The 23,102-nt window shown below is 40.4% G+C and overlaps 1 protein-coding gene across 1 annotated transcript; it reads left to right on the top strand.

Moving 5' to 3' along the window:
- Nucleotides 1–1,346: 1,346 nt before the first annotated feature.
- On the top strand, nt 1,347–21,753 carry LOC118821599 (serine/threonine-protein kinase SBK1-like). The gene is made up of 4 exons (XM_036590296.1): nt 1,347–1,554; nt 12,916–13,136; nt 16,854–17,056; nt 18,669–21,753. Exons 2-4 carry the CDS (start codon nt 12,965–12,967, stop codon nt 19,506–19,508), a joined length of 1,215 nt encoding a protein of 404 aa, XP_036446189.1. The 5' UTR covers nt 1,347–1,554; nt 12,916–12,964; the 3' UTR covers nt 19,509–21,753.
- The last annotated feature ends 1,349 nt before the right edge of the window (nt 21,754–23,102 follow it).

Below are 23,102 nucleotides of genomic sequence, written 5' to 3'. Positions count from 1 at the left end.
CAACTTTTGAGGAATTTCCTGACCTTCACAATGTCCGTGTGGTTCCATGTTCCATTTTCCACCTATTGATGAGAGTCTTCACAGTGCTGAATGGTACATCCAGTATTCTTTTATATCCTTCTTCTGATCTGTACCTTTTAACAGTAAGATTCTATAGATGTTTTGTGAGCTTTTCATGGATCATAGCTGTTTCAGAAGGATACAGTCATGGAAACCTCAGGAACATCTACAGAAAGAGCTGAATTTTATTTGGGGTTAACCAGCATTACTTTTATGGATGGCAAGTGTATGCTGCTTGCCTTTGAACATCATTTTGAAAGTGAGTGAAAGACAACTAGCCCCCATTATAACTTATTCAAGCAGGGTATTGTAGTTATGATGATGATGATGATGATGATGATGATAATGATGATTATTATTATTATTATTATTATTGTTGTTATTATTATTACCATTGTTAGCTATTTATTTTTCTATACAATCAACAATGGAAAATGTCCAACATAATGTATCCTAATTTCTAGCTTTACACCATAAAAACCTGCACTTTTAAAGAGATTTTTACACTCACTGTATTGATACTGATAAAGAAAAGATACAATTCAAAGTAAATACAGTATAACTAATTATTAATGGCTCCTTACATAATATACATTTTTAAATTATAACTAGCTAAATATTTATATTTATACTACCAACGTCCCTTTCAGAGTCCCGTACGTTGACAAATGCTTCATTAACGGTGTGTGTAGGATATACATGTTTGTAAAAATGTCATTCTTGTACCAGCCTTATTAGTATCTATCAAAAAGTCAGTGTAATAGTAAAATGACGGTCATATAAATGTCCTTATTGTGACCGTGTGCAGCTGCTCGCTTTTCATGCGCAGAACAAGTGCTAAAGAAATCTGTACGGAGACAGAACCCCACCAGGGTCGGCTGACTTCGCAGCACTCTCGGCCTGAGCTGCCATTGGCCAGGCGGTACGGTGGGCTGGGGTCTGTCTGCCGCCCCTCAGGAGCGTTGTTTTTTCCCCAGCTGTATTCCGTCAAAGCCCTCCTCCAGCTGGGATTGGTAGCCTCTGACTTCCTGCGTTACTATTGGCCAAATCAGTAAAACCTGCTTGTGAATATAAATTAATAGCCAGTCATAGCCAAGGAGGTGAGCTACGACTAACCAATCCATGCGAAGAAGGTATTCTAACATCCAATCATAGCTTACTATCCAGCCCTGGCGTGGAGGGCCGGATGCCAGTAGTCAATTCTCGAACAGTGGGCGGGGCTTGTCGGAACACGGGTGGGAAAAAATCTATAACGCTGCATTCACAGCAGTGAAGACACAATAGGGCTCTCAGCTCAGTCTGCCGGACGCAGCAGCGCGCGAGATCCGCAGGGTGATCGTGTGCGCGAACGGGCATCACCAGAACAGAGCATCACCAGTGAAGCATCCTTTACTGACCACAACAGCCGAGGTCACCAGCCTGTTAGTCCTAATGGCCACATCATAATTAAAGGCAATGACAGCCGGAGCTTTTGTGTGCAGATCGCTTTGAAAGGTAGGTTCCGATAATGTTATAATGTCATCTGGCTTTGTTTGGCTCTGCTTTGCTTGCGGACAGCTCTGCATGGGATTTAAACACCTAATGGACTGTCTCACTATGCTGGTTTAAAAAAAAAACCCGCACACCTATTCGTGCGTTCACATCTCTCCTTTGCAACTGAAAAGCAGATGAGCGCAGTATGTCATCAATAAATCGTTCTGTATCGGTCTTGATGATGCATAGAGCAGGCAAATTAAGCATCCAACGCATCGGTTTTTTACCCATTTTTTCCATTGTTGACATATACATTTCCATGCAGCTGCGCCTTTAACGGTATATTTGCATGGGGAGACGTTCACAGACAGGAACAATAGGTGGCCAATGCACATCTTCTGCTGTCTGCGAGGCTGGTGGCAACGTGATTTAAAACCTTTGTGTCTCAGACAGCTTTTCAGTTTGGGTTACAGAAATGTTCTTGTTTTATATCTTGTGGTTTATATAAAAAGGGTACTTTTGGAGAGATTTCACACAAATAATAACACTGGCACACAAGTACACATGCATACACACACACAATGCCCTACAGAAAACACATATATATGTGGGTACAACTAGGCATGTGCCGATGCAAAAAATATCATGATCATTACCTAACATTTTTTCTCAGTTTAAAATATTCTCATGATAGTGCATTAAAAACAGTACATGTATACATGTAGATAAAGCTAGTGTTTTGAAAACCATTTTAATATCATTAAATCATGTCTGGTATCCTGTTTTTTGTTTGTTTGGTAGAGGTTTTTTGACAGTCTTAATGGACTGTCAATAGAGTATGCATAGAGTATGCAAGGTTGACGAGGTTTGCTGTGATCTGTGATATAATGCACTAAATAATGCACTAAAACAGCTGGAAAAAGCATAAAAACCATGGGATCACAATAGCGGTTTTTCCTTCCCTCACCTTTGTGCAGATTTTGAAATTATGCATAAAAACTTGAAAATTTGAAAAAATGCTGCAGAAAAGTTTTACTCTTGGATGAGGTAGGAAAGCTGATTTATTGATGAATGAGAAATGCAGAAAATGGTGATAGAACAGATTTATCAAATAACTGTAAGCAAAGTTGGATTTCTGCTTCATCTGACGATAACAAACAAGGTGCAGGATAAAAATCACCAGCTGCATCTCAAACCACAAATATTAAATAGTATGTCAAATTAGTGCACCACCAATGGTACCATTACTATTTTGAACATGCTATTTACATATGGACTGACGTTTTCAGGGGTTTGGCAGGCAGTGCTGAAGTGGGACAGCAACTTTAGCCCTCATTAAATGGGCCTCTACTCGGCCACTACTGGTGAGCAAGACTCTTGTGAGTGTGTGACATTATCTTTGGGAATTTGCGCCTAAAAGTAGCTGATGGAAACAGTGACTCGTTTGCATTTTAAAAACATTTCAGAAATTTGCCTCAAATTTGCTAAAGGTTTGAATGGAAACTCTGCTATAGTAACAGCATGGCAGGATCTAGTGAAAGTGTCTGTGTACCTAAAGAAGCTCTGATGAAACTGCAACCTGTTTGGCTAAAATGCAGTAAAATGCGGTATTTCAAAGAGTCCACGATAACCGTACTGAGTATGTTGAATATTGTGGTATACCAAATAATTGAGTATCAGCACATGTCTGTGTACAAGAAACACACACACTCTGCTCTACAGAAAACCAATACACATTGTGGACAAGACATACACACACAAACACAAGGAGTTGTATTGGATTGTCTGGTCACACGTAAATGCACACAAATACAAGGAGTTGTATTGGATTGTCTGGTCACACACACACACACACACACACACACACACACACACACACACACACACACACATACCGGGGTTATCTCTATAGAAGGTTCTTCAGGCATTTTCTGGATTGTCTGGAAGTGATGATGAGGCATCTTTTCTGATGAATGCCTGTGCAGCCTCTGACAGCTGGTCAATATGCTGATTGAAAGCAGCCAGAGGCTTCATTCCCAAAATCACTGAGAGAGGGGAGCGGAATATTGAGCGAGCAATAACCTCCATCCCCTTCCTTCTCAACTGTATGCACTAGACCGTGGCGATTATCTAACCTCTAAATATCCACATCCTGTGCTCTCTGTTCCTCAGCAGCAGAAAGTGTTTAGTGTGCAAGCCTTATTTGAGTTCACACCTCATCATTATTGCGGGCTGACTTTAGCCAAGCAGTTGGCTGAGAGGGAGGTGTTATGCTTGTAGTGTGCACTCGCTGCTTGAGTTTGCTTCAGAGAGCTGATACACAGAACTGTCATAACAAGGCCTTTTGTAGCATTTCCAAGGAGACCTTACCAAAATTTAGCTCATGTTAAGGGGTTGAAATGTTCTGCCTCAATTCGATTTTTTACGGGCTGTGTGAACACAGAAATCAGATCTTTTCAGATCAGATTTGAGCCACTTTCATATGTGGTCCTAGATCAGATACATGTTTGATAGCACTGTCATCATCATCCACTGTCAGCAGTGGCTATAAATTGGTCAGTGAGCTTTGTACTGGGACTATAACCTTATGGCTGCTTTATAATTTATTTTACATGTGTACATAGATGCTCTGCAAGCAGCATTGCTTGTTATCTTCTCAATTTGTTCTCTCTAGAGAATTAAAAACTATCCACTAGGGGGCAGGTCAGTGCCAAAATGTCTCTGGCTGACACAGGAAAAATTCCATGACTATGTCTTCTGATTTTACCCAACAAGTTCAACAACGAACATGGCTAAATTTGAGGATCCTTATCTTATTGTGTTAAGACGAAACTAGCTGCTCTGTCACAACCATCATGATATACTGCCCCCATTGATTATGTTGGTCTTGCAGATGTGGTGCATTAATTTCTGAGGATATGCACTACCAAAGCTCTGAACAACTGCAGTATACAGGCATCAGATTTTTTAGTTAAAATAAAAGTATGACACAGCTTTTAGTTGAGTTTAGTCACCCACAGCCCCCTATAACAGAGCTGCGTCTGGTGTGAAGGGAACTGAGAGTAGACAAACCCGCCACAGATCCTAAAGTCTCTGCACTGATCTGCTTACAATACAAAGGATGTGCTGACTGTGGACACTGGCTGGGCCTGCGGCCTTTGATGTGCTCCAAGACTCCATGAACACTGTATGTTTGCACTGTGTGTGTGAACTGAGACAGCAAGTGGACCAGCACAAACAGGGTTTCCAGGGCCTAGCCTGAGATTTCCCAAAGCTAATTTCAGGCAGTGGTAGAGGTACACCAGCATACATGCAGTAGTGAAGGATACTGTTCAAATCTGTGTGGCAGATACACAGTTGAATAATGATTCTGGGTGCACAATGCTGTCGGAATCATATTGGTATTGGCAGATATTTTTGCGTAAAGAAAATATCAGTATCGGAAATATTGATGACATTGACATTTCAATTGTACTTCAGGAGAGCAGAACGTTTAGCAACACTGGCTTCAATTTGTAACCATATACAAAAAAATAAATTTGGTTCATTCATCATGACATTTTCAGACAATGTAAAGGATAGCCACCATCAAAATTTTCCAAAAATGGGAAAAATGGAGATATATGTTTCTTTGGGACCACAACAACATGTTTCTTTCTGTACTGATAATCCAGGTGGATCCAGTTCCAATTTCTACATTCTATAAATGTTTATGTATCGGCACTGGTAGGTATGTGCTTGAAAAATATCGACTATTGGCATCAGCTGATCTAGCGAATGATTGATTACTCAATATTTTACCCACATTTTTCTAAATGCACATCACAAGTGTAGCCTATATGTTGTAAAAGCCAGGGCAGTTGATTTCTATAAGCAATATAAGCAAGAGTTATCCACCCCTGAGCCACCAGGGGGCCCTGAGTATGTTCGTTTTTTGTGTATTTAACATTGTTGGTTGAAAAATTGCAGTGAGTTCAGGGATTAATTTATTATTTTTCTTTTCTTGCATGCAAAGGAACTTTGGGGTGAGAAGGGGGACCTCAAGCAAACTGTCCCTTAGAACCTCCAAATCTTCAGAAAACAGCCCTGGCAAAAGTAATGCATAGCCTCTTTTTAAATTCACTTGCCAATGAGGTAACCTAGTCCGCTAGTTCATCTCAGGTGGAACAAAAAAAAAATACGACAACAACAACAGATAGTTTACCTTATGCAAGTTCTTCTAAATGCTAGCCATACCTGTATTTCACAAATCCTGGTCAGCGGTATTATCTAGCTTGACAAATAAAAGTTCACATAATATCTGCTATTGTTTGTTTATTTTTAAAGCAGCCATATTTTTAAACAGTGCTGATGACATGAATATGTCTACATATTGCTGTCAGTTGAATACTGATGGCTTATTCATTTCTGCTTTGTATCTCTGATGCGTGCTAGGTGGTCTGAGGAGCAGCTGACTTATCAGCGATGTGCACCCACCTCACGGTTAAGCCCAGTGCACTGAATTCACTGTAACACCAGATGTCGTTTTAAGAGCATTTTAAAAGCTTCAGAGAGTCCAGACAGCCAATGACTCATAAAAGGTTTTGAACCTGGTATTGTTGTGCTCTCAGTATAGGGCAAATCCTCATTATTACAGAAATGGCTTTCTAAAGGTTTTCTGAAGAAGCGATAGATCTTGACAGTGTTCTTTGTGTTTTCCCAGCAGATTTTTATATAGGCTGGGGATTTAGAGGCTTGTTTCTGATCTAGAGAGCTAAGTTGTGTGATCAGTGGGAAAGAGCCAATGGCCTTGGTTTCATGTCTGCTGGCCTCACTGAAGATGTCTGCTTGTTACTGGATTAACCGTTCAGTCATGGAGATGGAACACACACACACACACTCATCTCAATTTATTGACCATTCTACAGATCACTGAACAATCATCTTAATACGCTGCCGCCCTGTCCGATGTATTCTAAAGCAGTGGGGAATCAAGGATTGACTCACGGCTTTAAAGGTCAATAAATCAGCAGAGAACAGAGCAAAGCAACTGCAGAAGCATCATAAACACTCCAAACATTATGAAAGCCTGCTGTATTGTGTATTGTTATAGCTGCACTGCCTACCGAACTGCCCTGGATCTGAGAAAACAAAAACAAAAAAAAAGAAGGATAAAAGACAAAAGACTAATTTTGATTCAATTAGATTACAGAATAAAACAAATTCAATAATGTAATGGACTTTATTATAGACTATAAAGGTCATACAATTACTGTACAATGAGTCTAATGTCACAAACCGCCCAAATATCTGTGCAAAATGCTGATTTCATCATTACCTTTATGTAGACCATTGCATGTACCTAAACCTTTCACAATCATGAAATTTTAACTGTCGATTAACTGCTATATAATCAATGTGACTGCATTGTTTTTTGTTCATTGTATGCGACTATTAAAGTGCAAGCCTAAAGTGGCCAAATTTGCTCTTCTTAGCTATGTTACTTCCCAGCTATCAATCCTTAAAAGCTTAGAACTGATAACAGACACAGCTCAAGCTCAAATAAACAAACATTACTCATTGCTGCCCTTTAAAAGTGTTAACAATCATCAAATAAACAAAGATTGCTCATCGCCGCCCCCTAAAGGTGTTAACAAACATCAAATGAGCAAACATTAATCACAGCTGTCCACCAATGGTGTTCTTTACAAACATCAAATAAACAAACATTACTAATATTTACCTCATCCTAACGAATGAAAATGCACCCAGTTCAGTTGTTTTTTTGTGATATAAACATATGATTGTGAAAGTGAACAACTGTGTAAAACGATAAATGTAATGCTTAACACATAATGGTGATGATGACAACAATCTATTATTAAGCATCATACAGATATATGTGTGGTTTGTTTATGATTTTGTTTGATCTGTTTTGTCACTATCACACACTTATGTGTCTAAAATGGTAAATTTCTAAGGCAAGGAAGAAATATTCTTAACTGGAGTTTATGTTAATGTGGCCAGACTTTAGACCATTTCTTTTAGTCCATTCATAATGAAAGGTTCAAAAAACTGAGTTGCAAATTAAGGATATGACAACAATAATGCCTATAGGCATGTCATGGGGGTGTTTTGGCACAGTCCTGAACATTTTCACAAGGCTTCAGATTGTAGTTTTATATGCTAAACGTTGCAAGGCTAGTAGAGAGAACATCGCATGCCTCATCGTTTTCATCATCTTGTCCACTCATAAAGTAATTACATGGGGACCTCTTACAGTCCAAAGTTAGAGTGGCTGTACAGCCTTGTAAAGTGCCACTATAACATTGATTAAGCCGTTACAACGATTATTACCTTTAAAAGGCTAAGCAGAGGCTTTGGCGGACAGCATTGATTTGTTAGCTGAGAGATTCTTGCAACATCGCCTCTTCCGTAGCGGCTTGAGGAGGGAGGGATGGTGGAGCGGCCAACGAAATAAACAGCACCCTCAGTGATAAGCAATGGAGGAAGGAGCCAACATTGCTCAGCAGATTCTGTGAGCAGAGTCGCATGAAGCAAGCTGTTGTACATGATTGCACCATTTCCCAGGAGATGCTAGCCTGTTACTGTTCACTGGTATATAGCATTCTTCAGGCGAGTGGAACATGTAGGCCTAGACCCTGGAGAATCACTTCTGGAGTGGCACCGGTTGTTTCTCTGTGTGCAAGGAGAGAGAGAGAGAGAGAGAGAGAGAGAGAGAGAGAGAGAGAGAGAGAAGGCTATGGAAATTAACATTTTATGGATGGTGGGTTATCCTGCTGAAAGATCCACTTCTGTTGTTTTTTTAATCATTTCTTTGCAGACTGTTCACATCTGGTGTTTCCACCTCTGTGCTTTACAGTACTCTTAGTGCAGTTTTGTTGGAATTCCTGTTTTTTGGTTGTTTCTGGGCTTTATATATAAATGATTTGGTCTAACAAAACTAATAATTTTCATAATAAACATTTTATGATGTAACTTAAAAAACTTCAATGTGTACCAGTTTACCAATGGTTAAACAGCCAAAATACTTTTTGGGGCCAATGTATAGCACTGCGTAGACATTTTTCCTTCAATATTATTATCATTATTAGTAAGGCATTTGTTAACTACAGTAAATGTAAAACCACTTGAATCTGAAAGAGCAAGAGAGAGATAGAGAGAGAGAGGGGTTATGAGTGTGACTATGTTTGTGTGTACAAACACTTCATGCAAAACCATTTCAGTCTGAATCTGAGAGAGAGATAGATAGATAGATAGAGAGAGAGAGACAGATAGAGGAGGGAGGAGATAGAGAGAATACTGTGCTGAATGCTGTGTTGCATGACAGAGGACCAGTTCTTCTCCCTCCACACATGAAATGCAGATCAGCTCAGTTACTCTGAACTGCACTGAGGATGGGACAGGTTGCCATGTAGCGTTTGTGTGTGTTTTGTGTTGGCTCAGAAGTACAGCTCAAAGCACTCACAGAGGCTCTTGGGAGTTGTAGTTACATGAGAGATGTGCTAAAGGGACCAGCTGGCATTAAAGGCCACCCTCAGCTCCATAGCAGCCTGTAACCTAGTTACCTTTTTTTTTCTTGTCTCTTTCATCTGCAGCTGCTTTCATATGAAAGGTGTATATGTGTACGCACCCATACTCTACACGATGAATGAAAACGCCTCCCGGAATGGACAGTAATGTTATCTGTCTGTCTGTATGTCTATCTGTGTATCTATCTATCTATTCATTTAGCTTTGTGTCTGCTGTCAAAGCTGACCTTGCAATGTGAGGAACACCTTCTGAGAGGATGAGTTAACACAGGGTGCTTTCCTGTTGGATCATACACCCAGCCCCTCTCTCTGTCTTACATACAGCACACGGTCTCTCAACGCACCCTTAGATCTCCACAGATGGCGTCTATGGACAGGATGTGCCATGCATCCTGTCTCTTTTAACACACTGGTCTCCATGAAGGAGCACTGGCAGGCCGTCAGGACTGTGAAGTCTATTCAGTCATTCACAAATCACACCAGCCACTCTGCTTAAGGAGAGAAAGAGTGCTGCAATAAATATCCCATCAGCTGAGAATAGTCTGGCATTATGTCAGAACACTGTCTAGACAAAATTATATTGGGCAGAAACCCAAGTCTGTTCAACTGCAGTATGTAATAATAAGAATAAAGATAAGAATAACAATAACAATGATAATAAATGCTACTAATACTACTACTACTACTACTAGATAATAACAATAATAATAAGAAGAAGAAGAAGAAGAAGAAGAAAAGTGCAGATAGCATACAGTGACTGTGAAACTTAAACAATTTCCAGGTGGTTGCCAAGGTGTTACTATGATATTTTAGGTGGTTGCTAAGGTGTTTCGTACCAGTTGCTATATGCCATGCTATATACAAAGTTAGGTATTCTATTCTAAGTTATTCTAAGTCAAAAGAAATAAAAGACAGTGGAGAACAACAAATAATTGTAACATTTTCTTAGAATAAATTAAACTAAGAAGCACTGACCTTACTTGATTCAGATATTTCTAATTGCTTACACATGAATAAAATATATTTCATCAACTCAATTCTTTCAAAAAGTAAGTAAATGGAAAGAAAAAATGTGCTGATGCATCATATTTTCATTCATGTGGAACCGATGTACAAATTTGGATCAAGTAAAGTTAGTGGACTTTTTTGCAGAGTAATAGCTAAAACCACTTTCACCTATTTTATAACTATAACTGGTCAGAAGATAATGCTAGACTGTTAACCTGTAGAAGACTAGCGTTAATATTGAACATTTGCAATATGATTTAAATGTCATTAAATAATTAATTGTAGAATTGCATTTATTTTCAATTTACAGTCTGTACGGACAGGATTGACTGCACTTCTGAATTTTCTTTTTTCTGTCATACGATGACAAAAACATGGCAAGACAGAAAATGGTGTCTCTAAAAAACAACACACAACAATAACTTTTCATCAAATCCAAGTCATAACTAAATATCTCCTCTTCTACTGAGTAACACAAATGTGATATGGAATAAAAGCTTGTAATCTGCAGTGTTGACAGAATTTCTCAGCTTGTTTGAATGAGCTTTGAGTGAGAAACAGTTAATATTGAACTACACCATGCCTTTGACACCAGTGATAACTGCAACTTATGAGAGTTAAGCATAAAAATATGCTTGCCATCTTTGTAAATCGCACATAAAAGATATGCTCTAGGGCAAATTAGTTAGTCCTCTAGATCAGTCGTCTCCAGTTAAATTCACTTTCTTTTATGATAGCAACAGAATCGTTTTTCCCCTTCTGTTACCAGTTATATCAGTGGTTGTGAAGATCTGTGTCGGTTCAGTCTCTTTATGACAAGCCCGACTGGGCCTTTTGTGGGAGCCAAATGTTAATGAGTGTTATGCAATGTATGAAAACTTTGTCTGGCGACATTTCTGTGCAACGTAAAGTAAACAGCAAGCAGTGAGAAGCAGTGTGATTTAGCGATTCAGGAGGGGATTCGCCTGGCTCACTCTGCGCCCCTCTTATCTTTTGTTCTGCTCTGTTCCCGCTTCTGTTCCGCCGTCGGAAAGCGGGCCTTGTGATCTTGAATGCTTGAAAGGGGTTCCAGGGAGCAGAAACTAGATCAGTGTTTACTGCAGGACGCAAAAGGTTATATAAGAACCTTTTCTGGCTTAGACACAGAACCCACAACCCCAGCCCCCCGAACTTGTAACTTTGATATTAATGATAAAGTGTATGTGTGAGTGCAGGATTTGATTTATGCTGTTCTGCTGAAGGTGAAAAAAACAGAACAATTTAAAATCAGCATCAGGCACTGGCTATTAAATGGCTGTCCTTTCACTACAGACCTCTGAGGTCATACATCAATTTGTAGTAACATTCCAGGTCTAAACTGGTTTTGTCTAAGGGCAAAATGAATGCTGTTTTTCAAAGTCACCACATCGCATGAATGTTTCAAAACTGATATGTTTTTCTCCCTGTATACATAGTGAGCTAAGGGCCATATAGGTAACAAAAAAGGGCAATGCATCATGCTTAAACTAGACAAAACAACTATTCACAATGTATATGTATGCTACGCTCTGACAGTTTGAATTACAAAGTTTGTTTAGCTAGCTAATTAGCACACTAAGGCTATCCTAGCTGAGGGCAAGTGCATTCCAATTGAAAGCTCTGCTCTTCATTGTCCTTTGGTTGACCTTTGATGTCCCCGGGACCGTAACTTTGATGTTAGGAACCCTTTCTTAGGTTTTATTATAAAGTTGTGTTTTTTTGGCCTACTTTCAAAATGTATTGTAGTCACCAGGCTAGATTGCAGAGAGTCAAAATGAAAATCTTATCAGTGCATGCAACCCTAAAAATTTACAATTCATTTGGGTAAATGTAACTGAGCAAATGTAACTACTACTCACCTCTGAATATACTATGACATGTCTTTTGCAATTGAATACTTGTGGACATATTTTCAGAAGTTTCAGTCTTTGGTGGGTGGGTTTTAAGCACAATTTAAACTGGAGATTTTTTCTGTATCTGGCATCCCTAGTGTAATGTATCATATAAAGAGCCTAGACCGTAGACACACAGGTATGCTAAAATTCCTACACAATTAATCAACCTTGCATTATGTGTAAGTAGGCCTACACAATGCTACACTTGTTCAACACCATTATAAAACACTTGTTCAACACCATTATAAAACAACACCAGTCACTCAAACACAGCTTATTACTGCTAAAGTCACTTGACTACCACATTTAACCACCTTGCTGGTTTGCACAGGGTATTTTGGTGAGGTTGCTGGTCTTATCATCTCAATTAAATGGGCAGGAGTGTTTGTCTGCCTGTAGCACATCCATCATCTCCATCCATCCATCATCTAAACCGCTTATCCTTCTGGGTTGCGGTGGGGTGCTGGAGCCCATCCCAGCTGTCATTGGGCGGAAGGCAGGATACACCCTGGACAGGTCACCAGTCCATCGCAGGGCAGACAGACAGACATATACATTCACACACACCTAGGGGCAATTTAGCATGTCCAATCAGCCTGACTGCATGTTTTTGGATTGTGGGAGGAAACCCACGCAGACACGGGGAGAACATGCAAACTCCACACAGAAATGACCCTGGTCACCCGGCCGGGAACCGAACCCAGGCCCTTCTTGCTGTGAGGCGACAGCGCTACCCACTGTGCCACCGTGCCGCCCTTATGCGTAGCATAATGCCAACAGGACTAAATGCCTAAGTTTTGGAACTTTTCAGTGAACTATTGAGATGGATGACTTTAGAAAATGGCATAGGCCCAACTCTAAGGTTTACAGAGAGCAATTTTCATTAGTAGACTGAAATGTGTATCTCACCTCTTTTCTTGTTTCCATAGATAATTGTCAAAAAATCTCCTGTGGTAACTGGCCCCTCCCACTGGAAGAATGAGTTCCTCCCCCCTTGTGTCCCGTGCCTCCATCGACATCCTGGAGGAGCTGCAGCTTATTGCAGCCCAGAACCTGGAGAAGTTGGATATCAACAAGTACTATGAGGTCATCAGGGAGCTGGGCAAGGGCACTTATGGCAAGGTGGATCTGGTCGTCCACAAAATCAGGGGTAGGTCTGAGGGGCAGGAACACATGCCTGCTCTTGGTTTTATTTCCCCAAATACAGTCATTAACAACTAGTTCTATTTTTCTACACAGGTAGTTTCCAAACCTGGTCCTAAATGGTTTTTGGCTTGGACATACAGTTGTATAAATAACCTTTACTTGGAATAGCACCTCTTCACAATTCACTCTCATTCAATCTCATTTATAAAAACATGAATTAAAGGAAAGATTTGGCAAAAAAAATCTAATTCACACAAGTTTCCACTTAAACTAGATGTAATCGATCAGCCAAATTTTTCTTGTTTGAGCTAATGGGTAGACTTCTCTCAAACCACATCCAGGTCTTCATTAAGATGCAGATTTATCAATGTAGTTTAGGACACAGTATGACTTACTGTGAGCTATAAAAATAACCAAAAATTTGAATTCTGATGGCATTTACAGAAAAGATTTGAGTGACTATTGACATCTGCTGTCATCTACTGACACCAGACATGTCATGGCTAATCAAGTACATCTGGGATAAGTGGAAAAACTGTGTAAATTAGATTTTTCTTCAAACTGTTCCTTTAAAAAACTACTTATTAAAAGGGACCCATAGGGGCTTCTTGTATGGCACCATTCCAAAATGGTGTGTGTTTTCACTGCTTTAAAACAGCCACTTCAGCTCAAAAAGGGCTTGTTGATTAGAGCAGGGAAAACACCAACATGTGCAGGGCAAGGGTACTTGAGAACCAGGATTGGAAACCACTGTTCAACAGCAAAAACATACCAAACGACATACTCTTCCCTGTTATTGGAAACCACCTTATGTTTATTTTTCCAAGACTTGTAACATGCTTACACGATTAATCAAATTTACTTTGCCACATACAGCACTTATCCAATAGGCCTTTCATCTTGTCCTTTGTTCCCAGTGCTCAGCCTGCGTATGGCTTATGATACTTTGGCAGCCTACGGTTTTAGGAATCTAGTGGCCGATCTCAGTTCCAGAAAACAGTACAGTATAGTCTGTAGGGATTAGCAGTAAAACACGTGACATACTGTCCTTCAAAATACCCATCCCTAGAAAATCTGTCTAACCTGCCTGCGACAGAGGCCAAACGCCAACCATCTGCTCCTGGCTGCAGTATTAATGTCTCTTTATGAAATCCAAACGCAAGAGCAGCCTGGGTTAAATGGCACGTCTGCCTTTGCTGTTCAGAATCCTCCACGTGCTCCACAGTCTGTAAAATGTCCTCTGTTTAGTTATTTGTTCCAGAGGAGTTTTAAAGAGCCACAGAAGAACTCACCATCTGTTGGCACCACAAAACCCCATCACTCTCTCTTGCTCGTGTTGTGCTGAAAGAGCAGTACATAAGGGCTCAGGACTCTGAAGAACTGTGCAGATCATTCTTAAAATCCATAATACCACTTCGAACATCAGAAGGCAACACACCAAAAGCTAATAGAGGCCTATTTCGGTCACTAACCTCAGATTTATGTGATTAGGAAGCTTTCTGAGAAGGACACAAAACCAAAATGAACAGCTCCTCTGATTTTCCCAGGCGTTTACATCAAGTACCCAAAAAGAAATATAGCCAGGAAAACTCTTCAGAAAATCTCCACGGCACTTTCCACGTGTTTCAGTACTGGCTTTAACATGCCCTCGTCCACTTGGCCTCAACATTTCCCCACAGGGGAATCCACAACACTATCTTAAAGGCTGTTTCATTACTTTATTAGCTCAAGTGAACTGTGCTCGATAAGTTCTTTGAGGGGTGAGGGAGTGAGTGAATACAAGTGTTGAATCCAGCAGCAGAAATTAATTCAGAAATCATTGTGATCCAACACATTTCCCTTTTTAAGCTCACAAGAATGGTAGGCAAAGCTGTTTATAAGACATAGCAATTATATACTTAATAGTAATATTTGATTTGCTATGTTCATAATAGGTTCATAATCTGCTATACATGAATAGGTTCATAATCTGCTATACATGAATACTGATACAACATCCTTACTCTACTCCGCTAGCCTCCTAGTTAGTATGTGAAAGGGTACACAGCTAGCAGTTCTAAATCAAAGATTAAGCCAGACAAAGCATTAAGGATTATGTACATTATTTTCAAACTTGTATTACAAAATTCATATGGCTAGCTAACCTAGCTGAGGGATAGTGCATTCCAATTAAAAATCCACTTCTCACTGTCCCCATCTCCCCTTGCATTGTGAGTGGCCACTTGAGTAACATAGGTGTGACTGCGAAGTTGGTGAGTGCATGTTAAAACCAATACTGAAACGAGCCATTTGTTGCTGTTAATGATATAGCAGTATATCATTGTTTTGACTTATCTAATGTAATAAGTTAAAATGCATCAAGTTATGGCATGCAGGCATTTTATTAAAAAGCAAGGTCAGGAGCATTTTTCTGGTCCTGGCAGAGTAGGTTAGCAATGTTTTACTCAGCTTTTCTCACATTGAGGATGTTTTTGTCCTGAACAGAGATACATTTGCATTTTCCGCATTCTCTACCTGTCATGACTGTCACTCATATCAAAGAATGTGGTGTTCCTACTTAAGAAATAGCTGTCATTGCACTATATGCGAAGTGGGAGCCTGAACAATCTTCATTAGTACCCTGAAGGCCCTGCTTATATCCTTACACAGATATTCCACCAACTGTAATTAGATGTTAGAGATCATCCACGGAAATAAAGCAACAGAGGATGACAAGTGAGGACTAATGAGTATGAAATATTAATATTTCAGAATGATGAATATTTTAGAGGTCTAGATGGAGAAAGAGAGAAAAAAATATAAGTCTGCATTTGCAAATCTTTTCACATTTTGATATTTACAATGAGTAATCCTCCTCCTACATTATTGTGCCGTCAAAGAACATTTAGTGAGAACTATCATGCTTAAAGCAAACTCAGAATCACATAGCATTGATAAGTACATCTCCTTTTACTTTATTCGTTTTCCTTGCTAGTAGCAACAGCATGCCAGTTCTTAAGCATTGTTCCACCTCTCTGCCTTTCAGACACATTGACACATCTGCTGAGACAGATGCCAGTGGCTGAGAATGTGATGGCTGTTTCAAGCTTTAGTTTTGCTTTCTTTGGTTCTTTACTCTGATTGATGGGTTGGTCTCCTGATCTACGCCTATTGTGTTATGTAATACAAGAGGGGGCAGGGTCTCCTGCTATTCTGACCTTCTTTATAAAGGCGTAGCAGCTGCTCACAATAAACAATGCCCTGTAAGAAATTATGGTCAGTAGTGTCTTTCAGAGTAGAGTCTAGCTATTTTATTAAGCTGAAGGAAAAGACTTGTTGTAGGAGATGTTTGAAATGTCACTGGTGATTTAGAACTGTCCATTTTAAGATTGTTCTCAGGTTTTAAGAACCCCGTCATAGATATGAGAGCATATTGGACAAGGGGAGGCTCAAAATCTTCTACTGCAACATTGCTGTGCTCCCAGCATAACTAGAATCTGTATCAGCCTCTTTACATCTTTACGCAACGAGTGACGTCTGGAAGAAATTCTATTCTGCAAAACTCATTATGCATCTGCCTTGATCTTCGTAATAGTGTCTTCATGTAAATGTCTTCAACAGTGAAACACAGGCTCGTAGATATCACAACAGATTTAGGCCTATAGCTTGTTTGCAACAGGGAGGCTGCAGCCGGGATTCTGCAGCAGAGCTGAACACTAATCCTGCTTGTCCATTCCCACAGGCACTAAGATGGCCCTGAAGTTCTTGCGGAAGAAAACCACAAAGCTGAAGAGCTTCCTGAGGGAGTATAGCATCTCACTTTACCTTTCACCGTGCCCCTTCATCATCAACATGTACGGGATTGCCTTTGAAACTGACGAGTACTATATCTTTGCCCAAGAGTATGCGCTAGCTGGGGATCTCTTTGACATCATTCCCCCTCAGGTGAGACCACTGACACTGGCTCATTTTAAACTGACTAGTGAGTGGCCTTTCAATTCTGTGAAAAATAGCTGTGTTTGAAAAAGCATACCGTATGCTGCATGCTACTCTTTACATCAGCATGCAGTATAGTATCCAGTATACCACAGTTAACATGTACTGTATGCAGAGGCTGAGCCAATCAGAGCATCCCAAGACCCACCTTGTTTTCTTAGCCCTCTAATCACTGCAACTGTTGCTATGCAGTATATCATGAAGATAGCTCTGGATGCATACTGGAATATTTGGCCAAATAATACGACAGCTGGGTATCTTGGGCTTACTGGATATTTTTTGTTATGAGTGTAGTGTGCACATTTAGTACATAAGCAGTATATAGTAGGTTTTTTTTAACACAGCTTATGTCTGTTCCTTATATTACAATTAGGTTTTGTTATTGCAATAAATTACATCATGATACATTTGTCAGTATTTCTAGGACACTGGCAACAACAGAGATTTAAACCAATTACAGAGAAGCTGCAAACAACAAACAGTAGTGTAACTCTGTATGCTGCACAGTAACAAGGAGCTGACTGGATAATTGCCTTGCCTGATGCATTGTGCCTGTTCCAACTAGTTTGCAAACCTGAGAGAAACTAAATATCATTAACACATGTTGTGCATAATAAAGATACAAGATTTAAGAACCACAATATTACATTTTTTGCCATATTGACAGCCTTATCCCTAAGTAAAACTATGGTTAACAATGGAGAGTTGAACCTCTCCCTTGTTATTCAGTTCGAATTTGAGCCTCAAGAGGGGCATAATATGACAGGGATTCTTTTGATGAAAGAAACTGGCCATATTCTCATAGGGATCGAAGAAAGTCAAGGTGCCTTTCTCCCTATTAAGCAATGTATTCAAATGGCTTATTAAGATATGACTAATGCTGAAGACAAAAGGCTAACATGGACTTAGTAATTAGGCTTAAAAATTGATGTCTGCTATTGTTTGGGAGCATTGTTTTATTCTCACATGGAAGGATTGTGGTAGTTTTGGGTCTGTCTGTGTCTGATATAAGCTCTGTATCTCCTTTTTTTATAGCATTATTGTTATCAGTAAGACTTTCAATGAGTCACCAAGGCATTCAGTGTTTGTCACTTCATTTTAATTAAGGGTATGAGAGTCCTTATATGCTCTCCACTGTAGGAGAAAATAATGAGGTGGCCTGACTGTGCTTATTACATTTATGACATGCAACACTGAAAAGTATACAATGACCTTAATGAGGGATAGACCTATACTTTGTATCTCTCATATCACCAAGTCATATGTTTTCTAAGCATATCATTCCCTCAATCCTAAAACCTCCTGAGGTATTTATAGCTGATCTTGTGATAAATGCCAGCTTCAGGTTTCAGATTCAATGAGGATTTCATGTTTCATAGCATCTTGCTGCCACAGTACAATAAGTCTCCAGCTTATCGCTGATCAGGTTTTTGTGATGCGGGGGCTTAAACTGCTCCAGTCTTGGCTGCCTGCGTTATTCTGATCCTGCTGTTGTGTAACTGCATGCTGTTTCTCGTCAAGCCTCTCATTCCATCTTTTCTCTGTTTGTCCTCCTGTGTAGGTGGGGCTCCCGGAGAGCGTGGCCAAGCGCTGTGTGCACCAGGTTGCTATTGCTCTGGATTACCTGCACTGTAAGAAGCTGGTGCACCGTGACATCAAGCCTGAGAACATCCTCATCTTTGACAAGGAGTGCCGCAAGGTGAAGCTCTCGGACTTCGGCATGACACGGCGGGCTGGATCACCAGTGAAGCGTGTGAGTGGCACTATCCCATACACGGCGCCAGAGCTGTGTGACCCGGGCCGGCAGGAGGGCTTCCGGGTGGACTACAGCACAGACGTGTGGGCCTTTGGCGTACTCCTCTTCTGCATGCTGACGGGCAACTTCCCTTGGGAGAAGGCAATGCCATCTGATGCCTTCTACGAGGAGTTTGTGCGCTGGCAGCAGCGGCGGAGGCGAGCCAGTGCCGCACCCTCACAGTGGCGCCGCTTCACCGATGAGGCACTGCGCATGTTCCGCCGCTTGCTGGCCATCGAGCAGGACCGCCGCTGCTCCGTCAAGGAGGTGTTCGCCCATTTCAACCATTGCTGGATGCTGGACACAGAGAACGGCAACACAGGCACTTTGCCCGGAGATGCTGCCAACAACAGCAGTGGGGTTGTTAACGGGCACCTGGCTGAGCTCAGCTCCTCTTCATCAGATGAGGACGAGCTGGTGGACCGTCTGAAGCAGCAGAGCCTGTCGCCCGCTTGCGTCGTCATGGAGCCGGTGTCGGCGCACTACGCCAACATTTCTGCCAACAGTTCACCGTCTTCAACCAGCAGCTACGAGCGTGTCTCCCGTGACAGCAACGGCAATGGTGGCCGCATCCTTGTGGCTACACCCATCGAGATCTGCGTGTAAGGATGCCATACTTTACTGGACTGCAGTGAGGACTCAAGCCCTTGAACGGAGAAATCATGCTCTGTAGCTCATGCCAAGTATAGAACACCATGAAAGCATTCTACAGAGAGTTTCCAGGCAGACTTCAGCTGTCGACTGTTCCTTATGACGAGTGTCTCTGAGGGAATGACATGGGTAGAAGACAATCACATCCCATTGATTGTGTCTAAGGGTTTCAACTCCATTTGTTCACATGTAAACTGTGCACCATAAAACAGTCCAATGGAAACTAAAAAAAAGTAATAACAATAAACAGAGGGAGTGAAATGTCTGTTGTGAATGACCCAGAGCACCATAAAGCAATATGTTTTTGCAAAAAACAAAAAGAAAGAACTGCAGTCAGAAAGGAACAGAACAAGGAACACTGAACAAGGCTGGAATCTGAAAGAGACTAATTTCAAAAACACAAAGTGATTCATAATGTGATTTTTGGAAGTGGTATTTTTTGTGCTTAAACATCCAGTAGGTCAGTGGGTTAGTACGTAAAGAGCTGTAGTTTCTGTTTGTTATTTTGTCGCATTATTTATTTTGGTTTTGTGCTTCTGATATTTTGCTATTTATTTTACACTGTAGCATCATAGAGTAATAATACCCAGTTGCCATTACAGTGAGTTAAATTGTAAAAACCTGTTTACTTTCTCTAAACCAAAACTTGTGCCCATCAGAACATCTCCCAAAACTGCATCTTAAAGGAATCTGAACAGTGGATGCATGCCGTTTTCTGTGTGGTGCATTTGTGAGTCAGCAGACCGGATTTGTCTTCAATGGGTCTTCTCACTGTGAGCGAGGCCTGGGCTGCTCAGATGATGTTACTGATGTGATCACAGTGCATACAGATGCCTGTCGCTACCCTGAGCACAGAGGGTGTTTAGTCCACACTGAAAATAGGGCTGTGTTACGTCACCGAGCATGCCAGAGATTCAGAGGCGGCGGTGCCCACATGGTTTAAAATCACTTGACTATAACTTGAGATGAAGGATGCTACTGACTGTTCTATGAAGGAACATTTTGAAGAGATTCTGCTGACTTGAAAGTGTTTTTAAGGATTTCTCAGGTATATGGTAGGCCTATGCTGTGTAATATCTCACCACAGCCCAGTTCCAGTCTTGTTATACAAAGGCAATGAAGGACACTGTGAGTTAGCTTTTTTAAGTCAGTGTATCATTGAAATGTGTGCCATGGCAACGTGTCAGAGAAACTGATACGAAAGCGCTGCATTATTTAAAATGGCAAAGTCTGAATCTAATTACACAGGCAGAGTCAGATATAGAACTCGATCTGATATGGGCTGTTATCATCTCCGGTATGTGATTCATTTAGTTTCAGAGCTAGATGAAAAAAAGACTTGAAAGTCTCGGTTGATACTCTCCATTCAACTGCCTCGCTCAAATTGTGACTGAAGTAAAAGGCTTTTAAAGCACTAATCATCTAAACTAAGGCTTATCATTCAAAGCCAGATCTCAGCTCTAGTTTTCATTCAGAGCCAACCCCAGCAGACATCTACATCATAATCTGGATTTTTATAGCATGGTTTTTGATTCTTTGGTTCATGTCTTTGAATGGAATTGTTTTCTGTTTTGATAAAGACATGGTAGCAAAAAAGGGTTTTTATCAACTAAGGTGATTCACTAAATGAAGTGACAGATTGCATATTTTGTGCTGTTTAAAGGCAACAGCTTTTTTGTGAAAACGCTCGAAGGGGCGTTTCTGAAACCGCATGGATTTAAACCTATGTGAAAGGTGATCTTATCTGTGCTACTTTTTAGATTTGTGAAAATGACTGTGTTGTGATATTTTGCAGGAGCACAAACAGATGTCTCAATGGAATCGAAAATCGAAATTTAGCTTAAAAAAAAAAAGGAATAAATCTAGGGTTTATTTTATGCTCTATAGGTGTTATAGGCATATACATGCATCCTAAATCAGAGGCCCAGAGCATTACCACCATTTGTCGGGTGCTTTCTCGGCTAGATTTGAACCCTTGGACTTTAATTTTGGTTGATATTCACAATCTTAGACAAAAAAAAATGTTCTTTTCTTGAAAAAAAAAAAAAACAGGTGGAGATGAAGAAAACGTGGCCAAACATAATCATTCTTCCACAGATGTTCTGAAATTGACTTGTGTGTTGTGACTTCCAGAAATATTTGCATGTATCAATATTGTTCTGGAGAGACATTGTTGAAATAAATACATATCCTAAATGCAGAAGGTTGTAAAAGACTTTTTTCTTAGTCTTAAAGACAAAGATATTCAAATATGACTCATCCTAAGATCTCATGCATCCTAAGACATCTCCTACACCAGGGGTGCACAACTCTGGTCCTGGAGGGCTAGCACAGTTTGGTAACTTCCCTACTCAAGCACACTTGATTCAACTCACCTCTTAATTGCCATGTTTAGTGTGTATGTTTGAGTGGGGGAGCTGTCAAACTGTGCTGGACACTAGCCCTCCAGGGCCAAAGATGTGGACCCCTGTCCTGCACTCTCAGAAGGTTCCAAAATAGTTCTTGGCTTTGGTGTTTGGTTCTAGGGAAAAGCTTTAATTGGTATAGCACCTTTAGCATATTGTTTAAAAAAACCTTTACACTTGCACATCTCATTTACAAAAATTGTTTTCTAAAGAACCATTAATTAAAAAGGTTTGCATCACTTCAAGGAACCGATTTTAGTATATTTATTTTTAGGATTGTACAAGATATCCTCCCTACAATATAAAAACTTAGCAAAACAGAAATTTTTGTTTTCCTGTATTTGAAATGCATTTACTTGAGCAGCAGTTCATTCACTATCACATCCACTTAAACAGCTCAGCCATTTTGTCAGTGTACTCAGAGTTTGACCTACTAGTTGTGTATTAACATCCCTCCAACCCTCTTTATCTATGTGACAGCATAGGAACCGTCTGCTGTGTCTTTGTGGATTTGATTTGGGGCTTCTGTCGCTGAATAAGGCCTTGCTACAATTTCTTGTCTGATGCAGGGCTTCTAATGGCGCATAACCCCTGTGAGCCCTTCCCTTTCCCTAACATTAAAAATGGAAGGAAGATGGCGGAAGCGCTGTCTCGGTTTGTTCTGTCCGTTTGAAGTGCGAGAGCCCAGCGGAAGGTGAGGAGGAGGAGGAGCTGGCTGGCTGCTGCCAAAGGCAGTGGAAATGTACTACCACAACGCCCCCAAAAAATGTCACTAATTATATCACAAACAACACTATGAATTATCATAAACCTGGGCCTGAATGATTTACCATACATATTTATGCAACAAAGAACATATGCCATATCCTAGGATAATGGCAAGGCTAGGCAATATGGTGATAAATTATATCACGCTACATTTTTCTGAGTACATTGTGGGCATTGCCAGTATTTCTAGAACATTGAAGAACTGCATCCGTCATAAAAAAGACAAATTTACAGACAGACAAACAGTGTATAATAACAGCATAAAATACATAGTAACAAGCAGAAGCGTACCATGACTGTGCAAAGACATAGGGCTCAGCCTGAGACAAGATGTTACCCTAGGAAACATTTGTGAATGTCATGATATCAGAATCAG

The sequence above is a fragment of the Colossoma macropomum genome, unplaced genomic scaffold, assembly GCF_904425465.1.
Source record: "Colossoma macropomum unplaced genomic scaffold, Colossoma_macropomum, whole genome shotgun sequence".
In the NCBI taxonomy this organism is placed as follows: Eukaryota; Metazoa; Chordata; class Actinopteri; order Characiformes; family Serrasalmidae; genus Colossoma; species Colossoma macropomum.
Note: the sequence above shows the minus strand (reverse complement) of the source record. Positions and strands in the feature narration are given on the sequence as shown.